The sequence below is a fragment of the Myotis daubentonii genome, chromosome 7 (genome assembly GCF_963259705.1).
Source record: "Myotis daubentonii chromosome 7, mMyoDau2.1, whole genome shotgun sequence".
NCBI classification, from domain to species: domain Eukaryota; kingdom Metazoa; phylum Chordata; class Mammalia; order Chiroptera; family Vespertilionidae; genus Myotis; species Myotis daubentonii.
Window position 1 is genome coordinate 1,526,974 of NC_081846.1, and position 23,805 is coordinate 1,550,778.

At 46.2% G+C, this 23,805-nt stretch overlaps 1 protein-coding gene across 1 annotated transcript; it reads right to left on the reverse strand.

Annotated features, from left to right (window-relative positions):
* Positions 1 to 961: 961 nt before the first annotated feature.
* On the reverse strand, positions 962 to 22,685 carry LOC132238786 (tissue factor pathway inhibitor-like). Its single transcript, XM_059704845.1, has 6 exons — positions 22,626 to 22,685; positions 7,242 to 7,363; positions 2,911 to 3,108; positions 1,815 to 1,991; positions 1,113 to 1,186; positions 962 to 973 (listed from the first exon to the last, which is right to left on the reverse strand). The coding sequence occupies exons 2-6, from the start codon at positions 7,351 to 7,353 to the stop codon at positions 962 to 964; spliced, it is 573 nt and encodes a 190-aa protein (XP_059560828.1). The 5' UTR covers positions 7,354 to 7,363; positions 22,626 to 22,685.
* Between the last annotated feature and the right edge of the window lie 1,120 nt (positions 22,686 to 23,805).

The window sequence follows — 23,805 nt, forward strand, 5'->3', positions numbered from 1 at the left end:
GGGGCAGGGGGCTGCTTGGATGGCGCACCTGGCGAGGAAGGCTCCCTCTGTGTCTCGCCCGCTCTCCCAGGAAGGAGGGCCGGACGCATCCTGGTATAATTTCTGTCTTGTGTCTATTTGGGAGCCAGCTGCTCAGAGCTCCGCGTGAGGCTCGGCTGCCACATGGGTGGCGGGGTGGGCTCTGCGGGGAGTTTCCATGCTTCTGGGTCTGAGACACGCTGTGAAACACTGGCTGCCTCTGGGGACAGTGGGGGGGGGGGCTGAGTGGGCTTTGCAGGGGGAGCAACCGTCTGGTGGCTAATGTGTTGGCAGCTCACTGTCTATGGGGGGGCAAAGGGTTACAGCTGTGAGCATGGGAAACATAGTTTATTCTTGTGTTTTATTTGTGTATTATTGTATTATTTATTATTATTAATCTATTTTACCAACCCTGTATATATTATATTAATATGCTAACACATTAACAAAGTGATTATATAATTATACTATATTATTATATTAATTGTATTATATTCATTCTGTTATATTTCATTATATTATATTTTATTTCATATTCTCTCTTGAGTCCTGTGTGATCTCTGTGACTACCCACCCACCCATCCCTATCTTTCCATCTGGTGCCTGTGCCACCTGGATTTCTGAGCCTGTGTGAGATCTATTGCTGGTTTTTGTGTGTGTTTTTTTGTATATCGTGTCCCAGCATGTTGAAAGATTGTTAGGATAAAACTAATTTACACATCCAATTGCAAAGCCCCTTTCCTGTCAGCACATACATATTTAAAATAGATAGGTCACACCATGAAGCATCTCCTTTCGTCCCCGTGAATGTTCTGGCTTGGGTGACACGCGTGTTGAGACCCACACGCAGGGGCTGGCGTCTGAACAAACAGCAAAGTGGGGCGAGAGGCAGGGGGTGCCACTGGGTGAGGGACAGAGATGACTGACAGAGACGTGATCAAGCTCACCGAGCCCTCTTCCGGGACAACGGGAAAAGTGCTGACACACTCGAGAGTCTGAAAAGCTGGTATAATTGTTTAAAAGCACAGTTCTAATGCCCATCCCACTTCTGTTGTGAACATGTTATTTTTCTGGCATAATTTCAAAAAAATAACGTTCTTACCCTGGACTCCAGCATTCCTCTTGGCAGTGCCGGGTGTGGAGGAGGCAGTGCGCTGGGCGCTGTCATCTGCGGGGAGAGTGCAGCCAGTTAACACGCGAGACACGGGCACAGCTCATGGCCACAGGAAGGCCACGCCAGCAGGCGTGTTGAGAAAAGTCAACTTCCAGAAAGCTTGTTCACAGGCTCTGTGAAATCAGCGCACAGTGGGGCTTTAAACCTGTCTATGCTACTTATATGAACTGAGATAATATCTCCAGGAGCAATTTTGTGGTTCTTAGCAAAACAGAGGTATGAGGGTTAATGTTAGTCCCTCCGTTACTGCATGTCATGGGCACATCAAACGATCGATTTTCAAGGTGGAAGGTTCTCTGTCCTGAAATGGCCGTGAAGGTCAGGCGTTCAGAGCCCCGCTCTCGCCCCTTAGAGACAACGGTTTTCTCAGGAAAGAAAACGAAATGACGGAGAATGAAAAATGGAATGTCCATCTAGGGAAGCCATGGCCCTGAAGTCAGGTTTGTTGCGTATCTGTGCTTTAACACATTTCTTTCACACCCTGACTAGTTTCTGACAGATTCAGTGGAAACGAATGCATCCCACTGGTCTGGGAACACACAGGCCAGGCACACCTGTCCTCAGGACGCCTTATGTTTGAAACGCCAGGAAACACAGTGAAGGGAGAGGAGCGCAGACGCACCCGGGTCCCCACAGGAGCGCTGGCATTCTGCCTCGGTCTCGAAGTTGTTTGGGTTCCCCTCGCAGCCTCCGTACCCGAACTCCTCGCAGCGCCCGGAGAGGTGGTTGTAGAAGTAGCGAATGATGTTGGCGCGGCAGGGCCCCACCTCCGCCTCCAGCAAGCAGAAGCCAGGCCGCCCTGGGGGTGCACGTGTGTCAGAGAGTTCTCCTTGGATTAAGTTACTTATTTCTATTAAACTAGAGGCCCATTGCTTGAAATTGTGCATGGATGGGGGTCCCCTCAGCCCAGCCTGCACCCTCTCCAATCAGGGACTCCTTGGGGGATGTCCAACTGCCAGTTTAGGCCCAATCCTAGCAGTTGGACATTCCTCTCACAATCTGGGACTGCTGGCTCCTAACTGCTCACCTGCCTGCCTGCCTGCTCGCCCCTAACCGCTCTGCCTGCCAACCTGATCACCCCCTAACTGCTCCCCTGCTGGCCTGATTGCCCACAACTGCCCTTCCCTGCCAGCCGTCTTGTGACGACATCATGCAAGGGTGTTGTGCGAGGGCGTGATGCCACCTAGGCTTTGATTACATAGGATATCTCTCCTGTAGTTAGTTATTGATTGTTCTGTATTAAGTCTAATAGACGCTGTTCATTGGAGTGACTGCACCGTTGCATGGCACTGTCATGATCGCTAAGGTTCCGTAGAAACCGGAGCTGATGTTTTCAGCTGTCCATCTGTTCTTTGTTCCCGTGTCCGTCTTCTGTCTTGATAGAGTCTAAGTCCATGTGACTAATAATGTCTGTCCTGCAGGTCATAGCTGCTGAGTTACGCTCACTTCCTTGCAGATATAAACCCTGTTCTGCAAACTAGAAGTTATTTCTGCCATCTTACTCTGAAGAATAGCGTCCGACAACAATGGGGCTTGCGCTGTTTTATAGTGACCTGAAAGTAGTCAGCAGGAATGCTGAAGATGTGAAAGACGTGAGAGAGAGTCCTTGTAAGGTTAAAATGGTGGACACTTATCTTATTCTAAAATGATCCAACCTACGACGAGATGGAAAGGCCGTAAAGGCGTGTCACCTCCCAGGGACAGCACCCGGCTGCTACCTGCGATGCATCGCTCTCTGCACGCCTCCTGGCTCTGAAAGCGGTTCTGGTTGCCTCTGCAGCCCTCATACGTGAAGGACTCGCACTGGCCTGAGAACACATTGAAGAAAAATCTTGGGAGCAAGGCTTTGCGGGGGCCGGGGTCCGCTCTGTATGCACAGAACTGGTGCACGAGGCCCGCTGCGGGGGGCACGGGACCTGCAGAGAAGGAGCTGTCACACGGGCCCTCCCTGCATGGTCCCCATGGCCAGTGCTTCCTCTTCCATGGCCGTGACCTTCAGGAAAAGTACAGTAAACAGGCTGCTGTGAGAAACCGTGTCATTGACAGCTGTCACAGGGGTGAAGCTTCTCAACTCCCCAAGGGGGAGAGGCTCTATCAACTATGAAACTTCAACAGCCAATTAATTAGCTACTCAGTTAATACTAATCTATACCAATAAAAGGGTACTATGCAAATTGGTCAGGATGCCCTCACAGTAACAACCAAATAGCAGGCTGCCTGGAGCAACCAGGCCAGTAGGGGGGTCAGTGAGGGGCAACCAGGCTGGCAGAGGGGGTCAGTGAGGGGCAACCAGGCCAGCAGACATCCCCCAAGGGGTCCGGAACTGGAGAAGATGCAGACTGGGCTAAGGAGAGTCCCCCCTGCCCCCGTGCACGGATTTCATGCACTGGGCCTCTAGTTAATAATAATTGTTATTAATAAAAATTAATAAATATTATTAATGTTTAGATAATTCATACTAATTAATTAATCAACTATTAAAGAATAATATAGAATAATTTTTCTAGACTCTTGTCATCGCTCGCACCTGTACCAATGGGCTGATGGAATTGAGTAGTAATTGTAAGGTAAAGTGTTGGCCTTATAAATAAGTAGAGACCTCTTTTTAAATTCAGCTATTTAAAAATATATTTCCCATTACCATTTATTCCCTCTATCCCCACATACAAAAAACCCAATAACATTTTTAAATTTGATTTTTATCAAGTTTAATATTATTAGCAGAAGCCTAATTTTAAGTAAATGGCAGTTGTTTATAGAATCTATAAGTAAGACAGTGAAAACTGTAATTGGTGCAAAATGACTTAACAATTTTCCCTTTAGGGGGCAGCAGTGTTCTGTTAAATTAAAACTGATAACTATAAATACATTCAAAAAAAGTGTCTTAATGCACCACAAATAATTTACTTTGAAAAAAGAAACATGGATGCATGTCACTTTAATATTTTTACATAAAACATTTTAAAAACATGATATAAAAGATACGTTTGTACATGTATGACCATGTAAAAGGAAAATCAATTTTAGATTTCTTATAGTTTCAAAACTGAATTTTTGAAAGAGAAAAGGTGCATATCATAGAAGTTGAATTAGATAATTTTATCAGTTCTCTCCTACCCTTCATATTTTTGTCCTAACAATCAGTTGAATTAATGCCAAGTATTAGTCATATTAAAGTAATGTTAAAACTCTTCATAACAAGATAACGGAAATGTTAGTTTTCTGTGTAAGTCATAAAGTGATATGTGGGCCTTGCAATCTTGGAATGGATAAAATATGGCTTCCTAGACATGAGTGGGCATTGTGCTGTTTGGTTCATTCGACACCTTGGATGGACATGTGAAGTTTATCTCAACTGCTAAGGCAGCTTTTAATTTTTAAAAAATCAGAGTATCATTTACAAAATACTGCATCAACCTTTTGACTAATTTGATAAACGAATTGACTATTCTTTCCCATTAAAAGAAATCGAACCAATGGAAATTATAGAACAGTAAACTTTCAGACTTAAAGTTTAATAAGGTAGATACCATGTACCAGATTTATAATAACACATAGATCTTTATCTACAAAAGACAGCACCCAACCTAAGTTGCCATGTATATGCACAAAAACGTTCTCTTATAAATCAACTATTTATGAGACTGGTTCTCACCGGTGATCCTCTAGTTTTTACTCTTAATGCATTTCATAGTCCCGATCATCATGCCAATTCTTTTACATTTTCGGTATTGAACTCATCCCAAGTTCAACCTGCTTTTTAGTAGCTGTGCCACCAAGTGGCAGCAGTTCCCACAAAATGAAAGGACAGCTTGGTTGTAGTAGTTCTAAGAATAACAGCTAAATGTGTACTGAGGAATCACTATGCCTCAGACAGTTTGTAATTATATCACTTAATTACCACAGCAAATGCATGACCTCGGCATTATGATCTCCATGGTACAATCACAAAATAGAAATTGCAGAAATTAATTGCTCAATTTGCGCCCTGAGGGATGACTTGGGACTACCCCCTATGGGGGCTACAGCCGGTGTCTCCTGCGTTCTCAGTGAGCAGGTGACATTGTCAGAGATCTGTGCGACTGAGAGTCATGAACAGGCACTTAGGGAAAGCGTGCAGCTTGATTATATAATTTCCACTCAATCGTTTTTCTTTCTAAAATTCATTTTATAGAAACAACAGAAAAGCTTTCAATGATGAAAGTAGGGGATATTTTTACACCAATTTCCTAAGGAAAACACTAAGGACTAACTTTCATTGACTACGTTTTATTAATGATTAGCTAATTATTCATCTCTCTGTTCCCATCTTGATGTATTTTTCCTTTGTGAATTCCAGATTTTGCGCGGTGACCTGTGACCCACACTTGAGCTCAGTGACCCTGGGGTGGGGGTGGCAGACATAGTACCTGGCATCCCACTCAGGAGGGATGGGAGTCAGTCCTATTTTCATTGCAGACTTGGGAGGAGCCACCTATATATATTATTGATTTCAGAGAGGAAGGGAGGGAGAGATAGAAACATCAGTGATGAGAATCATGGATCAGCTGCCTCCTGCACACCCCACACTGGGGATGGAGCCTGCAACCCAGGCATGTGCCGTGACCAGAATCGAACCGAGGACCCTTCAGTCCGCAGGCCAGTGCTCTATCCACTGAGCCACACCAACGTGGGCCGAGTGAGCCTCTTTAAAAGCCAACCATCTCTTGTTGAATGTGTGTCAGGCACGGACTGTCTTGGCAGGCATGTGGGAGTCGGTGTACGGGGTGGCAGCAGCCCCCTCTTTCAAGAAATAGTCAGAAAGTTGGGCTGCTGAGCAAATGTATCCGAGCTACTTCAGCTTTGAAGGGTCGGGAAACTTTCCTGGGACGTGAAGGTGAGACTTGGAGAAAGTGTGGGCAGTGACCGGACTGAGCTAAGGCCATGACACTGGAGAAGGCGTCCCGGGCAATGCCATGGGGCTTGAATGTGATGCAGCCAGACCATGCGCATGGGGCCGTCGCTGTCCCCGGTTTCCTGTTCTCTGCCTCACCGTGTGAGGATCACAGCCTCAACCCCCCACCCCCCACCCCAGCCCCCCACGCCCCCAGTGCTGGAGGGAAGGCCTGTGATAGCATCTGGGGATGGTGTGTCCTGGCTGTTGGAATCCTCACTGGCCTGGAACTTATTGGGAGCCCAGAGCCTGAGGAACGTACTAAGGATTGGCTGTTTGTTCACTCCCCGGCGGGAAGCTGGCATTTCTCACAAAGGAGGATCACGGACACGATCTCTTCAGCCAGGCGTGTCTTTGCAGTTGGTGGAACAAAGGCCAGGCGTGGTGCTACTCCTGGTGCCATGGACCAGGAGTCGGGAGCTACAGAGCTCAGGCCTTCGGCAAAGCTGTGTGCAGAGCTCAGGCCCTGGGGCAAGCAGGCCTGCCCGACTCTCCACCTTGTGAAGGTGACCGTCCCCCCTTCCCCCTGCATGCCCTGCCCATCCTCCCTCCCTGGCAAGGGATGCTCTTAGAGTTCATCACCACTGTGTTGATCTTATCATCTTTGTGTTTCTGAGAAGTTTCTCGATTTCGTCCTCCCGGCAGGTTGGCCTGATGAGAAATAGTTGACTAATGACTTGGGAGAAAAGCATGTTTTTCTATAACATGACAGGCCATCATTTTAATTAAATAGTGTAATTCTGCAAAATGACTTTGGCCTAAAGTGACAAATGGTACCGCCCAAATGGAATTGGTACGGATATGGGATCGTGTTTAATTAAAAGATTAATTAAAAACCAAACAGCGGGAACTGGAAAAGACGCCCAGCCAGGCCGCTCACTGGTCTTCAAGTCCCGCTCAGTGCCCAGCAGGGGGCGTGCAGAAGGCAGCCACGGAATTTCTCTCCTCTCTCCCTTCTCTCTGAAATCAATAAAAAATGTCTTTGAAAAGTTTTAAAAGCAAAGCAAACAAAGGAAGAAACAAACAGCCCACCAAGTTCCTGCTCAATGGGAACTTCACATCAAGGTTCGATGACAGTCAGGAGCTGGGGGTGGAGGGGGTGGCTGTGCAGGTTACCTGTGCCGTCCGCATCCTCCTCGTCCTCCCGCTCAGGAGCAGCGTCCAGGGGGCGGAAGGCACCGCTGAGCAGCAGACACACGGAAGCCCAGAGGAGGGTTGTCTTCCTCATCGCGCCACGTCTGCAACACATGCCAGACCTGGTGAGCCACGTCTACAACACAGGCCGGACCTGGTGAGCCACGTCTACAACAAAGGCTGGACCTGGTGAGCCACGTCTGTAACAAAGTTCAGGACCTGGTGAGTCACGTCTACAACACGGGCCAGACCTGGTGAGCCACGTCTACAACACGGGCCAGACCTGGTGAGCCACGTGTACAACACAGGCCGGACCTGGTGAGTCACGCCTACAACAAAGGCTGGACCTGGTGAGCCACGTCTACAACACAGGCCAGACTTGGTGAGCCACGTCAATAACACAGGCCCAGACCTGGTGAATCACGTCTACAACACAGACCCAGACCTGGTGAGCCACGTCTGTAACACAGGCCAGACCTGGTGAGTCATGTCTATAACACAGACCCAGACCTGGTGAGCCACGTCTGTAACATAGGCCGGACCTGGTGAGCCACGTCTGTAACATAGGCCAGACCTTGTGAGCCACGTCTATAACTCAGGCCGGGACCTGCTGAGCCACGTCTGTAACACAGATCAGGACCTGGTGAGCCACGTCTACAACAAAGGCTGGACCTGGTGAGCTACATGTCTGTAACAAAGTTCAGGACCTGGTGAGTCATGTCTACAACACGGGCCAGACCTGGTGAGCCACGTGTACAACACAGGCCGGACCTGGTGAGTCACGCCTACAACAAAGGCTGGACCTGGTGAGCCACATCTACAACACAGACCCAGACCTGGTGAGCCATGTCTGTAACACAGGCCAGACCTGGTGAGCCACGTCTATAACACAGGCCCAGACCTGGTGAGCCACGTCTACAACACAGACCCAGACCTGGTGAGTCATGTCTACAACACAGACCCAGACCTGGTGAGCCATGTCTGTAACACAGGCCGGACCTGGTAAACCGTGAGCGAGAGCAGGATGAGCAGGAATCACAGGCCTCCTCCAATTGCCTGGCCTCTCATGGGTCTCCTCGTCCTCTCCATCCACAAATGCCGGGGCTCACACACCAAGGGAACACAGTGAATCATGTTCAAGTACACGGGTGCCAGTGCAACTTGAAAATGCCAGTTGAAATGGCCACACTGGGAGACATGGTGCTTGCTGGTCAGCCGGCTGCATGTGCATGGAGATGATCAGCGAGGACAGATCCAAGGACGAGCACAACCAAAAGTTCCCAGACAGATTCTCGTCCTGAGGAACACTCGCTGCAGCAGCTGACAGACGGTATTAATTATAAAATAAAGATACGCAGCGCACTCCTCTCTCCCCCACAGAAAGACCGTTGTCACAGGCAGTCCGTTTGCCATGTCGCCCTCACAGCTGCTCTCCTTTCTCAGGCAGGGAGAAGTACGTTGTAATTTCCCTGGCATTTTCTCTGAATCCAACGTTCATTCCCTGATCTGTCTTTCCCTTTGCTCTGGTTCTTTTTTAAAAAAGAAACACATTTTCTAAAATTTCACCTTTGTTTCCTTGAAAATACATTTCTGTTTTTTGAATCAGTTCCCTGACCAGGCCTCCTGTGAAACCTCGAACAGAGCATCTGGCTGGTCCCTTCTCCCAGCTCTTCCCCTCCCTTGGGGGGCGTTGTCTGGTGCAGGAGAGGGCCCCCCCTCCCTTGGGGGGCGTCGTCTGGTGCAGGATTGGCCCACAGGGAGTGGTTCGAAGTGATGGGCGAACACACTGACGTCAAGGGAAGCAGCTCTAGCGAGAGAGTGACATTTCCTGTTCGAAACGATGGAAAGAGCCAGAGCAAAAAGTGGGAAAGTGTCCCAAAGTAATCTGTAAAGGCCATTTCTTCCTTGGAATCAAAGGTAAGAAGACACGTGCTGTGTTCAAGGGCATTATGGGAAGAGACGAGGAGGGCACATGCCGTCCGGCCCTGATCCTCCACAGGCAGGGAGGAGAGAGACCCCCTCCCCCATGCTCCAGAGACAGGGAGGAGAGAGACCCCCCCCTCCATGCTCCGCAGACAGGGAGGAGAGAGACCCCCCCATTCCATGCTCCACAGGCAGGCAGGAGAGAGACCCCCTCCCCATGCTCCACAGGCAGGGAGGAGAGAGACCCCCTCCCCATGCTCCACAGGCAGGCAGGAGAGAGACCCCCTCCCCATGCTCCACAGGCAGGCAGGAGAGAGACCCCCTCCCCATGCTCCACAGGCAGGCAGGAGAGAGACCCCCCATTCCATGCTCCACAGGCAGGCAGGAGAGAGACCCCCTCCCCATGCTCCACAGGCAGGCAGGAGAGAGACCCCCCCACTCCATGCTCCACAGGCAGGCAGGAGAGAGACCCCCCCATTCCATGTTCCACAGGCAGGCAGGAAAGAGACCCTCACCCGCGAGCCTGCAAACGCAGGGACAGGGCTCCGTCAAGCACACGTTGGCGATCTCGTGCGCGTCCGTAGCACATGCAGCTACAGCTCACAGCTCCAAGGCGTGGGGCCACGTGGGAAATAACAGTCACGCATGCCGTTTGGCGGGAAGCTTCCTTACAGGCACCAATGAAGGTGTAACCGACTTCCTCGCCGCCCTCTGAAGTGTGAAGACATACCTGCTTTGCAGGCAGGAGCAGGATTCTATGCTTTCTAAGTCACGGCAGACTCTGCTTGAGTCCACGCATGTGTGTGTCTGTGTGGCTGCAGGTGTCGTTTCTGAAGAGCCTGTTGGCGGAGCTTCCCGTCTCTGTCCTGTTGTTGGAAAGGGGTTTGCAGGGCTCTGTGTTGGGTGGGTTCCCTGAGTCAGCCCCCTCCTGTGCTGAGTGTGAGTGGCAGCAGGGGCTTCTGTCCGTGCTGAGCAGTGGGGCTCGGGCGCCTGCTGAGGAACAGGATGCGAACGTGGGGTCTAAACCCACCAACTTAGTGTCTTTAAAAGCGGAGGCCTGCACTATTGTCCAATGTTAGATGTTTAATTTTTTAATTTTATATATTTTTTTGAAAAATAGTTCACTGATTTTGAGAGAGAGAGAGGGAGAGAGAGAAACACTGATGTGAGAGAGCAGCATCGATTGGCTGCCTCCTGCGCAACCCCCACTGGGGATGGCGCCCACAACCCGGGCCTGTGCCCTGAATGGGAATCGAACTGGCAACCTCCTGGTGCTCAGGACGACACCCAACGAACTGAGCCACACCGGCCAGGGCCGTTTTAGTGGTTTTAGACTTTCTTGGTTGCAAGAATCAGAAGCCAGCTCGACAGTTCAGGTCAAAAGGCATAAGCACAGGTTCGAAGCTGGAGCTCAGAACCGCCTCGAGTCAGAGCCCAGCACCCGAGCCCTCATGGCTGCTGTGTCCTTAGACAGTCATCGTGGGGCGATGCCCGCTCGGCGGGTCCCGGGTTGGTGTTGGGGTCTTACGTCACATCAGGAGGATCTGCTGGGAGATGTGCTGACTTTGGAAACCACTGCTGAGTGTACAGTAGGCCGACAGATCAGCCTCCATCAGTGTAAAAGCACCACTGGACTATTTCCCTTACTGTTTGACTACAGTTTCCTGCTTTAAGATTATTTACCTCATTTTTTTTCTACAGGATTATAAGTTTTATTATTTTACTTACTTCCCGTATGATTGATGTGTTATTGCTCAGACAACACTAGCTTCTCCTCCAAAAGGACTTGCAAACCTTTTCATTTTGCGTTCCTTCTTCTAGAGCAGCGGTTCTCAACCTTCCTAATGCCGCGACCCTTTAATACGGTTCCTCATGTTGTGGGGACCCACAACCATAAAATCATTTTTGTTGCTACTTCATAACTGTAATATTGCTACTGTCATGAATCGTCATGTAAATATCTGATATGCAGGATGTATTTTCATTGTGACACACTGAACATAATGAAAGCATAGTGACTAATCACAAAAACAATACGTAATTATATATGTGTTTTCCGATGGTCTTAGGCAACCCCTGTGAAAGGGTCGTTCAACCCTCAAAGGGGTCGCGACCCACAGGTTGAGAACCGCCGCCCTAGAGTTTATAACTGTTCAGTGATCCGACTCTTATGATTTATTTAAACCTTCCTCGGGCAGAAGCGCTTCATGCAGGCGTGGCAGCCCAGGCACGGCCATCCATCAGTGGCCGGCACGTTCATAACACGGGGTCCTAATGAGTCGGGCCAGGTGGGTGCCATCACGTCTCCTTCAAACTTCTCCCTTTAAACCATCTGTCATGTGTGACTTACAAGATACATGTGACAGCCCGCCCAGGTTGCTCCAGGCATTTATCCGCATCTATCTGTCACAGAGGACCGGTTTGTTCTAAAGAAAATTTAAAGGATGGAAATTATTAGTATCTTCTCCAAACATCTAAGTCGGGATAGATGTTCCATTGTCTTCTCTTCAAAACCGAGTATAATTTTTGCGCCTTGACCAGTCAGTGGTCAGACCAGTTTTGGGGGTGGGCACCTCTCTTTGGTGTACTGGCTTCAAAGTCTCTCGCTAAGTAAATGTGTTTCCAAACTTACACGACAAGGGGCTATGTTCCCATAATATATTTTTGGAACATATCTTGAGAAATAAAGTTATAGATTAGAAAGAGTCAGTAGATTTTCTGAACCAGAAAAATATTAAAAAAGTCTGATGTGCTTCGTGCCTTAATAAAATCCAGGATAGGCCTGGCCGGTGTAGCTCAGGGGTTGAGCATCGACCTATGACCCAGGAGGTCACATTTGGATTCCTGGTTGGGGCACATGCCCGGGTTTCAAGCTTGATCCCCAAGGTAGGGCGTGCAGGAGGCAGCTGATCAATGATTCTCTCACATCATTGATGTTTCTATCTCTCTCTCCCTGTCTGAAATCAATAAAAAAATATTTAAAAAAATAATAAAATCCAGGGTATGCAACAAGATGTTGAGAGGGAAACGTAAGTGGAACTAGCAGCTAGAATGTTTCAGAGGATTGAAGTTACGAACAAGGGCCTCAGTGGAACCATAAGGAAGGGCAGCTGTGGGGGACTCTGAGTTAAGTATGGATGAAGTTGAGGCGTTGAGGATTTATAGGATGCAAGGGTAGAGGATTCCGAAGTGAAGCGTCACGCTAGTCATGCGAGTAGGTGAATTGATACAAGCACTGGTCCCTGTGCACGTTAGGGGTGAAGTGCGTCCTGGACGGACTGCGTTAGAGGATGAGTGCGCCTGCGAAGGGCCGGGAAGGAGGTGAGGCAGGGCTGGGCGACGTGTGGGGTATCATTACCCCAACGAGGGGGAAAGGCCAGGGGCCCTTCAGCTCCACTTCCTGTCAGTCTCCCCCAAGTTACCCAGCTCCCTGGACGCCTCCCCCCAGTTCCTTGGCTCCATTCAAACGGCTGATTCTGGAACGAACGGTACTCGTTCCGGATTTCGTGCTCTGAGTTGCTGTTTCTGTCGTGGGAGCGTCTTCTAGGAGCCATTGGGATGCAGGCTCCCTTCTTCCAGTCAGAACCTGTCAGATCTCCTCTCCTCACAAGCTCTTTAAACTCCTTATGTAAAAAAAATCACCCCTAATCTCGCTGTTATTCTCTGTTCCAATAACCTGGCTTCCCCCCAAAGGTTTTAAAATCTTTTCATTGTTGAGTTATAGGAGACCTTTACTTATCAGGAATTAGTTCTTTGCGAAATCTATATCATCAAGATTTTTATCTAGGTCTGCGGTTTTTCATTCTCATATAAGTACCTTTTGATGAACACCAATTTTTAAAATTTAAAGCTTGATTTTTCAATAATGCAATACTGATGAGCGTGCCCATCCACAGAGCTGTACAAGCACCACCCCAATCAATGTTAGGGCGTTTGCATGACTCAGAAGGAGAGTCCCCCCAGTGTCCCCGTCCCCACATCCCCAGGAAACCGTGAACTTGCTTTCTCTCTCTCTCTATTGCCTAATTACAGACATTTCACGCAAGAATAATAATACGGTGTAGGACTTTGACCTTTGGTGTCTGGCTTCTCTATTTAGTGGACTGTTTTCAAGGCGTATCCATGCTGCCGCCCATTTCTGTTTTATTGCTGGAAAGTTCTGTTGTAAAGACGCACCACAAGCCATTTGTCCATTCATTGGTTTATGAACAGAGGCGCTCTCTCCCCGCGTTTTGGAAGTTATGAATCATGCTGCCCTAATCATTTATGTGCAAGCTTTCGTGTGCACATATGTCTCCATTTCTCTTGGGCACGTCTACCTGTGGGTAGGATTGTTAGATCAGATTGTCACCCTGTGTAACCATCGAGGAACTGCCGGCCCATTGCTTCACTCTCCAGTGGGCAATATTCTTCTCTGGCAAAATGCGGCTTCTGGTTGGGGTACATGGTGATGTGAGAGGAAGTGAGGAGGAGCTGCCAACCATGGCTCCGGTTTAACATGGAGGCAGCGCGGCCATTTCTCTGGATGGCAAGCATTTTTACGAAGTTTCCCCCAAACCCTGACCAGTTTGGCTCAGTGAATAGAGCGTCGGCCTGCGGACTCAAAGGTCCCAGGTTCGATTCCGGTCAAAGGCATGTACCTGGGTTGCAGGCGCATCCCCAGTAGGAGATGTGCAGGAAGCAGCTGATCGATGTTTCTCTCTCATCGATGTTTCTAACTCTCTATCCCTCTCCCTTCCTGTGTGTAAAAAATCAATAAACTATATTAAAAAAAAAGAAGTTTCCCCCAAATAAGTGTGGTTTGCTATTTAACTGTTTATATATGATTTTGATATTCTCAAGAGAATGTGTGGAAGAAAGGGGGGTGGACTGTATGAGCCTAGGAAGTCAGGTGCCAAACGTGGGGAAGGGGTCCGCGCCCCCTGGAGCTGGGAGGACTTGGGTAAATGACTTTTGTGGCTGGAAGGGCAGGACCACTCCAGGGAATGGACGGGGTTTCAATGTGGGCAGGACCCTCCGTGCAAAAGCCTGCAGGTCATGGAAAAGGCCACTAGCAGGCGAGGCCTGTGGCCTTAGGCGTCTAGTCGTCACTCTGGGAAAGGCGTGGCACCACGAGCAGACAGTTATTGATCTGTCCGTCATCCGTTTTGGGGCCCATGCTCCTTATTTTGTCACCTTTAAATTAATCTGGAAAAGCACCCACTGTGTGTATGCCTATCCGATCAGCACGGGGCTTATATCACTTAACGTCCTACTTCAGATTTCCTTTATCATATACTGTTGAACTTTTTCTTTGTAGACGTTTTACTGTTTAACCACTAAACCGAATGAGTTCTTTGCCGTGTCTCAGAGAAAGAAATTGCGTTTTGGCTGCTGCTTTCTGTGTGGTGTGGCAATGACAGACAAAACCTGACAATCGGGAAAAGAGAGGAAAACACACAACCTGAAGGATAATTCCAGTTTCCTGCTCAGCAGTGGCTCCGGTTGTTACCTTGGCATTTGTTACTTCCATCCGCTGAGCCCCGAGCCTGCCCTCTGCCCACCCAAACCCGGAGCCTGATCTGGTCTCTCACCCACGTGCCTGCTGGGCCGCTTCTCACTCCCTGTGAGTCTGCAGCTCGCTGATCCCGAGATAGCGAGTGAAGAAGGAAGCTAGAATAAAGCTGTGATGAGAGGAGGGAGACCAAACGGGCTGCAGGGACTCTACTGGTTTCCTACACACTCTCGATGTTTAGAAGTTCACTTTTCATCAGGAGTGTTCTCAGTGGGAAACACAAATATTCATAATGATGAGGGTCTGGACACAGATTCTTCTTAAAAGCACTTCCTACTAGAGACCTTCAACCCTTGTTCCTGGACGGAGTCCCTTCACGCGCATCAGCTCCGTGAGAGGCCTGAGAGGCGGGGTTTTCTCAGGAAACAGTGTTTTCTGGTGGTGGGAGCGCCCGTGTTTGGGCGGTGTCCCCAGAGAGGTCGAAGGCGGCTCCAGGCACGCTGGCCGCATGCCGAGTCCCACCGAGTGGGCACAGCCTCCTTGACCTCTGTCAGCTGCCCCTGGAACCCCCGTTCCTGGGACGCGGAGTCATCACTACATGCATTACTTTGGCATCAGGATTATTTATCTATGACACTAAAATAAAATAAAAACAGCCCACACAATTCAATAAAAAATGGACAAAGGACCTGAACAGACACTTCTTTGAAGCAGACCTACAGATGGCCAACAGACGTATGACAAGATGCTCAACATCACTAATCATCAGACAGATGCCAACTAAAATCACAACGAGGTACCACCTCGCACCTGTCCGGATGGCCAAGGCGGACTGGCCTGGTGGGACAGGGGTAGACGGCCAACAGCTCGTCTGTAGAGAGGGGTGTGGGGCAGACATCCATAGAGGGGCAAACACTACTGCTTGTTCTTAGCTCCCCCCTGGGTTTCGGATCACCGTCAGTGGCAGGGGGCTTCTTCCATCCTTTCCCTTTCACCTCCCAGCATTGTGCCTACATATGCAAATTAACCGCCATCTTTGTTGGCAGTTAATTTGCATATCTCCCTGATTAGCCAATGGGAAGGGTAGCGGTCGTACACTAATTACCATGTTTCTCTATTATTAGATAGGATGCTCAGCGTTGCAGATGTTAAAAATGGAATCTGCTTATTCAAGTGTAAAGATAGAATTAAAAGAGATCTTAAAATAATTCCATTTCTTTCCTGGCTTAGCTTCTCAAAAATATCTTTCTCTATGCTTTTGTTTTATTTTTTGTCCATAGGATAGCTTATCTCTGTACCCCACTCTTCCTCCCCCATGTCCACTGTATCTGCCTTTGAAATCTTTATCTTTGGGACAAACAATAGACACTACTTTTTATCCTACTCTATGTGCTGTTTTCTTAGATATTCAATCGTGTCTCAGACCTGCCTTTCGTGGTGATAGGTACGCTCCTGGGAGACGGGAGAAAAGCTACGGATTCCCTCTGAAGCACAAACTCACTGGGCAGAGGCGTTTTCCATGCGCTCTGGAGGCCCTGCATGAACGCCCTCTTGCACATCAGTTCAGGCGAGTCCTTGGGTGCCTGCGGGAGGGCAGTTGGTCAGCGCATCTCTCTGGCCTCTGATGAGGGACGTTGATATGAAACCAGGAAGTGGTGGCGGGCAGTGATGCTGACATCATGGTGTCATGGCGAAGAACCTTTCACCTTCTTTAAGGACTAAAATGAATGAGTGCGGACTTAACATGGGTCTAAAGGAGTTGCACCCAGAGTTGGCCACATACAGGAACCTCTCTTGCCAGGGGGACCGAGACTCAACTAAATTCTCCCGATTAAACATCTTCCCTCAGGAACACATGCTTCAGCGATTCCTTAAGAGAGAAGCACCCACAAAGAGAGAAGTCAGAACCTGGATAAACTAACTGGCAAGGCAAGGAGGGCCTGGGTGTGTTTCAGGCGAATCGCTTTTCTCACAATCTGTTCATAACCCACCCTGGCACTGGGCTGTGGGTGCCCTAGCGGTTCCGTTACTGTGTGCCTGTTTCCTCATGGCCTGCAGCTGAGATGAGAACCACGGAGCTCAAATAAGAGGCAGGATGCACACGCTCTCACATTATTCCAACCAAATTCTCATGCTCAGTATAATTGTGACATTTATCATCCGGGATGATCTGTTTGACTCTAATGGTATAAATGGTTGAGCAGAAAGCACCTGAAGCGAGTCTTCCTCCTATAAAAGGGGAAGTTGTAATTGTGCTTTTGATGGCCCTTCCCCAGCTCTCCGTCTGGGAGGTAGCCAGGAAACAGGGGAGGAAAGAAGAGGATGAGAAGTTGTCTTAAGAGGTTATATCAGGAAGGGCAATGTTTACTTTGTCATAAACTCTTGAGAATCTGAGTAAAGAACACTGAGCACTCATAGTTCTGGAAATGCCTGTTGAGCAAGTGACAACTGGTTTTAAGCTTTAGAGTTTGTCACCTAAAATAGAGGACAGGGAGGTATTAGCTCCCCAAACAGCCACTGTCATCAGAAAAACATAAACAAATGAATGGCTAATCTGAGATAAAATAATCATTTTGCAGAAATGGTGAATTTAAGGTTTCATTGTATGAACATGTGTAAGAAAGGTATTTGAAAAACCCCCGAATAATATTCTTCATGGTTTTCTGATAAAATCATTAAGGAAATAACAATAAAAACACAGCATATCAAAACACAGCTGATGTAATATTTATAGAGAAATTATAGCAAGAAATGATCTTATATTATGTCAATAATATAAAAATGTAAAAGCAACAGAGAAAGTAAATGAAAGCAAAGACAGTCTTTTACAAAATGCATAAAATTGACTTACCTCAATGTAGACTGATAAGAAAAAAATGAGAAGAGACACAGATTACTAATGTTAAGAAACAGCAGTTTCTAAGATTCTAGTAATAAAGAATTATTATGAAGAACTTTATACCAAAAAATAAGACAATTTAGATAAAATGGACCAGATTCTTGAAAGAGACAACCTACCAAAGCTCACTCAAAGAAGAAATAAAGAGAAACTTAAAAAAAAAAAAAGATCCCATTTACCCTTGCAACAAAAAAATTAAGATACCTAGGAATAAATTTAACCAAGAAGGTAAAGTACCTGTACTCAAAACATTATAGGACGCTGAAAAAAGAGATAGAGGCAGATATAAACAAATGGAAGAATATATCGTGTTCATGGATTGGTAGAATCAAAATCATTAAAATGTCCATACTACCCACAGCAATCTATACATTCAATGCAATCCCCATTAAAATACCAATGGAATATTTCACAGACCTAGAACGAACTCACCAAAAATTTATCTGGAGTAAAAAAAGACCCTGAATAGCTGCAACAGTATTGAGAAAGAACAATGTTGGAGGGATCACACTACCAGATATCAAGCTATATCACAAAGCCACTGTTCTCAAAACTGCCTGGTACTGGCACAAGAACAGACATATAGACCAATGGAACAGAGCAGAGAACCCAGAGATCAACCCAAGCCATCATGCTCAATTAATATTTGACAAAGGAGGCAAGAGCATACAATGGAGTCAAGACAGTCTCTTCAATAAATGGTGTTGGGAAAATTGGACAGATACTTACAAAAAAATGAAACTAGACCACCAACTTACACCATACACAAAAATAAACTCAAAATGGACAAAGGACTTAAATGTAAGATGGGAAACCATAAAAATATTAGAAGACTCCATAGGCAGCAAAATAGCAGACATTGGTCATAGCAATATCTTTACAGACACAGCTCCTAGGACAATGGAGACTAAGGAGAAAATAAACAAATGGGACTACATCAAAATTAAAAGCTTCTGCACAGCAAAATAAACCATCAACAAAACAACAAGAAAGCCCACTGCATGGGAGAACATATTTGCCAATGTTATCTCCGATAAGGGCTTAATCTCCAACATTTGCAGGGAACTCATACACCTTAACAAAAAGAAGATAAACAATCCAATCAAAAAATGGGCAAAGGACCTAAATAGACACTTTTCAAAGGGGACATACAGAAGGCCGAGAGACATATGAAAATATGCTCAAAGTCACTAATCATCTGAGAGATGCAAATCAAAACGACAATGTGGTACCATCTCACACCTGTCAGAATGGCTATCATCAACAAATCCACAAACGACAAGTGCTGGAGAGGATGTGGAGAAAAAGGAACACTTGTGCACTGTTGGTGGGAATGCAGACTGGTGCAGCCACTGTGGAAAACAGTAGGGAGTTTCCTCAAAAAACTAAAAATGGAACTCCCATTTGACCCAGCGATCCCACTTCTAGGAATATATCCCAAGAAACCAGAAACGCCAATCAGAAAGGATATATGCACCCCTATGTTCATAGCAGCACAATTTACCACAGCTAAGATTTGGAAACAGCCTAAGTGGCCATCAGCAGATGAGTGGATTAGAAAACTACGGTACATCTACACAATGGAATAATACGCTGCTGTAAAAAGGAAGGAATTCTTACCATTTGCAACAGCATGGATGGAACTGGAGAGCATTATGCTAAGCGAAATATGTCAGTCAGAGAAAGATAAATATCACATGATCTCACTCATTTGTGGAATATAATGAATAACATAAACTGATGAACAAAAATAGAACCAGAGACATAGAAGCATCGAACAGACCGTAAAACCTGTGAGGAAAGGCAGGGGCTGAGGGGTAAGAGATCAACCAAAGGACTTGTATGCATGCATATGAGTATAACCAATGGACACAGACAGTAGGGGGCTGAGGGCATGTGCTGGGGGGAGGGGGGTGGGGGAGAAGTCAATGGGAGGAAAATGGAGACTCATGTAATTCTTTAAACAATAAAGAATTTTAAAAAAGAAGAGACAGATAACCTAAGTAGCCCTATTTTAAAAATGGGATTTTGTAATTATAACCTCCCCACAAAGCAAACCTCAGCCCCAGATGTTTTCACCGGTGAACTCTACCAAGCATTTAAAGGAGAAATAATACCAATTTTACATCAACTTTTCTAGAAAATTTACCAGAAGGGAGGGCATACTTGAAATTTCATTCTGTGAGGTCTGAATTACCCTGATACCAAAACTACAGAGCAAAAATAAATTAATGATATCGTTAACCCATTTTAATCAATATTATAATTCAACTTATTTAAGTTATACTAATAGGTAAGATTTTAAAAACAACCTATTCTGAGTACTTCTTTCTCTTTTCATATTGTCTATCCTATTTTCTTTCTTCCTCTTTCTTTCTTTCTTTCTTTCTTTCTTTCTTTCTAGTTTTTGGCTGTTTGCTTTTTCCTTCTTCTACTAGGTAGAGATATCAGCTGAAGTAAAAAATTTCTGACACTGAATTTAATAAAGCATTCCTGAAGAACCGTTCTGTAACACACTTATGATTCTGTTAGGTTGCTGGGGAATAGATTGCTAGGGAATAAATAAAGCCTTTTGAAGTTGGCCTTTTCCTGCCAGTAGTTTGTCATCCTGTCCCGTTATCCTTTGAACTGAATAATGCAGATATAACTGACATCAGGAATTTAATTCGTAAGGATAGAATAAATTAGTGTTATGAAAACTAGTACAAAAGGAGTTTTTCAATTCATAAATCATTACTATTTTTTTAAAAATTTAGTAACAATAGATGATTCCAGTTGAAATAGTGCACAACCAACAAATACCGGCTAGAGTGATAGGCAAACAATTGGACCAGCAGCACCAACTGCTGGCATCATTCATTGAACTGGAGTCACATGTCCCACAGAGTTTTGATCTAGTCATTGGCAGTAAAACAAGTCCTTAAAGATATCTGGCTGCGCCTTAAAAAATAAAATAAAATAAAAAGGCCCAATCCAGCCTCCCTAATAGAGAGAGGAACCAAGTAGAAGTGTCATAAAGTCCGACAACAAGATCCCATGGTCACCAAAAGAAGACAAATGTGTTTCTTAGGTTCAGCATTTTAAAGCTTTTCTCTTATATCTATAATGTTAATTATCTGTATTTACCTTACTACTGTTTATACTCTTCAGGCCCCTTTGAATATTTTATATCACTTTATCAGCCTATAGGCCCCAAATTAAACTTTCATACTCCAATAAATTTTCAAAGATATCATTCACCCTTTAGTTTCAGGACTCAATGGAATATTGATAACATGTCTTGAAGTAATCATGGACTAGAACAGTGATGGCAAACCTTTTGAGCTCGGCGTGTCAGCATTTTGAAAAACCCTAACTTAACTCTGGTGCGTGTCACATATAGAAATTTTTTGATATTTGCAACCATAGTAAAACAAAGACTTCTATTTTTGATATTTATTTTATATATTTAAATGCCATTTAACTAAGAAAAATCAACCAAAAATATGAGTTCGTGTGTCACCTCTGACACGCGTGTCATAGGTTTGCCATCACTGGACTAGAATGATGAATTTAAAAGGAACCTAATAATGTTTTCTGAAAGGATTTTGTTAGGTTCGAAAACTTGGCAATAACTTGAATTTGATATGGGGCGACCCCACTGAGGTAAATATTATGCTTTCCCACATGAAATGTGACTCTGGGTTGTATGTTTTCCTGCTTGGCTTTGCCCTGCGTGTTTATGTTGTCGTATATGACACAGTCATTTTGTGACGACTTCCCAGAGCTCTGAGTCAGAGTGGCTGTTGCTTATCTTTTTTTCTTCGTGCAGTTGCTGTCAGCCCTCATGTTTTGGTAAAACTCTCTTACAACTGAGTGTATAAGTGAAGGTAGTGATTTTGGTCATAGTTCAGTGGTCATGTACTGCTTTATTAGGTGCTTTCCTTTAAAAAATATTGCCCTAACTGGTTTGGCTCAGTGGATAGAGCATCGGCCTGTGGACTGAAGGGTCCCAGGTTCGATTCCGGTCAAGGGCATGTGCCTTGGTTGCGGGCACATCCTCAGTGGGAGGTGTGCAGGAGGCAGCTGATCGATGTTTCTCTCTCATCGATGTTTCTGGCTCTCTATCCCTCTCTCTTCCTCTCTGTAAAAAATCAATAAAATATATTTAAAAAAATATTTTTATTGATTTTTTTAGAGTGAGGAAGGGGGAGGGAGAGAGATAGAAATGTCCATAAGAGAGAATCATCCATCAGCTGCCTCCTGCACGCCCCCTACTGGGGATCAAGCCTGCAACCGAGGTACATGCCCTTGACCAGAATCGAACCTGCTACCCTTCAGTCCGCAGGCCGACGCTCTCTCCACTGAGCCACACCAGCTAGGGCTGTGTGCTTTCCTTTGCTACTAGAAGAAAAGTTTCTAACCACCAAGCACATGACAGTACAGCATGTAGGCATATATCTATTGCTTTAATTTACATAGTTGCTATACATATAGACTTGATTACCTATCTTCTTATTTAAGTATCTTAGAACATGAGTTCTGGTCTGTGGAGGCTTGAAAACATTTTTTCATAAAGAGACTTGATGATGTAAAAGGATTTAGAGTACAAGGATTCTAATGTTTATATCTCCATTAAAATACCATCAATGGCAATGAAAGAAGTTTCTTTAAACATAAGGCTCTCCTTTACACGTTGCTGAATAATATTTAAAGGTAAACCATATACTCAGAAAATTCCAACTAAACAGACATGATTAGTTAAGAATTGCCACTGCAAGCTTAAAATTACAAAAAAAGACTCCATGGATCGAGTCCTTACACGATGAGCTGTAACTTTAAAAGCACATATTGTGTATAGATATTGGCTTCAGAACGAAAGTCAAAGTGCTGAGGGCATGGTGCATGAACACACATTTACTCTGTTTCTAGAAAAGAGTCAGTTTTCATTTTAGGGGTGCAGACACGGTCCCCCTCCCCCTCTTTCCTCTCAGTGAGGACCCTGCTTCCCCCAAAAAAAGAAGTAAAGGCCGTGGCTCGTGGGCTGGGAAGTACATTCCCAAGTACTCACAGGGGATCTCTGGAGGAAGTTTCTGGAAAGGTTGTTTCAAAGCGAAGTGGAGGTGACTCTGTCTTCCTTGCAGGACTTGCAATGAGGATCTGCCTTTTGTGCTTCTTCTTTTAAGCAGATCAGGAGGTGGGGGGGCGGGGTGTCTCCTGTGGGGAGTGGAGGCCAGCGAAGGGCGGGCAACGTGATCCTGAGCAGGGCAGGCGTGGTCAGGGTCACTCCCTCTGTGACCGGACAGGAAGCCTCGGGGCTCTCAGACATCACACATCCCAGGCGACAGGCACGGCCGCTTCCTGTCTCGGTCTCCCCAACCCCGTTAGGCCCATTCACCAGCCCCCCGAAGCCTTTTCTGATGTGGGGGAGCCACCCGAGGAAGCAGCTGTGATTTCCAAGGAGTGTGTTTGAGCAGCTGCTGCGTTTGCTTTCCAGGATTTTTGGAAATCAGAGAAAAACACAGAGAACTTGTTTTTCCAGTTACATGTTTAAAAATCACTATATATTTCCTGCGACATTGGTACTGCATACAATATTCTTTTTGCAGGTTTTTATCTTTTCCAAGTTATCCCACCCTATCTTCAGTTCTCTGTGAACACCTCTGCGGGCTGTTGCTCTCTGCTGAGGGAAGCACCGTCTTGCGTTGTCAGAGGCAGGATGTCAGGCAGGGCCCTGCCTCCCTTCGCGGCCACCTCCGCACGCAGTCAGGTGTTCAACCGCTGCGCCCCAGCCTCTTTCTCCAGCTCGTGATGGTGAAAGCTCCTGGGTTCAATGGAAGTAGTGAATGGAATGATACTGGAAGCCTGTGTATACATCGACCTCTATATGCAACACTTAAGACAGGCTCCCAACACGCAAACCTTCAATGCATGCTCTCACGTGCACTGCTATTGCTCATGTTATAATGATTCTTTTCCGCAGTGTGTGACCATTGAAAGCCGTCGCTCAGCATTGCCCTGTGTAGACTGCTTGCTGCAGTTAAGCTTTAGTATTTCCTATGGAATTATGGCCCCATCAGACAGATCCCTAAAGATCACACGATCTACTTTGCCAAGAAGGCAGAAGTCATTTGATGAGAGAAATCCATTCGTTTCCCGTTTTTTTCCACCTCGGATTCTCTCTGTGACTTCAACGTTTCTTCTGTCCTCTGACTTCTGCCTTTCCTCCTGTAGGTCTTTAATATTTACTG

Coding starts and splice junctions, on each gene's coding strand:
- LOC132238786 (XM_059704845.1), bottom strand. CDS start 7,353: ATGAGGAAGACAACCCTCCTCTGGGCTTCCGTGTGTCTGCTGCTCAGC. Junction 3,109..7,241: donor GGAGGATGCGGACGGCACAG/GTAACCTGCACA, acceptor CCTTCTCTGCAG/GTCCCGTGCCCCCCGCAGCG. Junction 1,992..2,910: donor CAGAGAGCGATGCATCGCAG/GTAGCAGCCGGG, acceptor GTGCACCCCCAG/GGCGGCCTGGCTTCTGCTTG.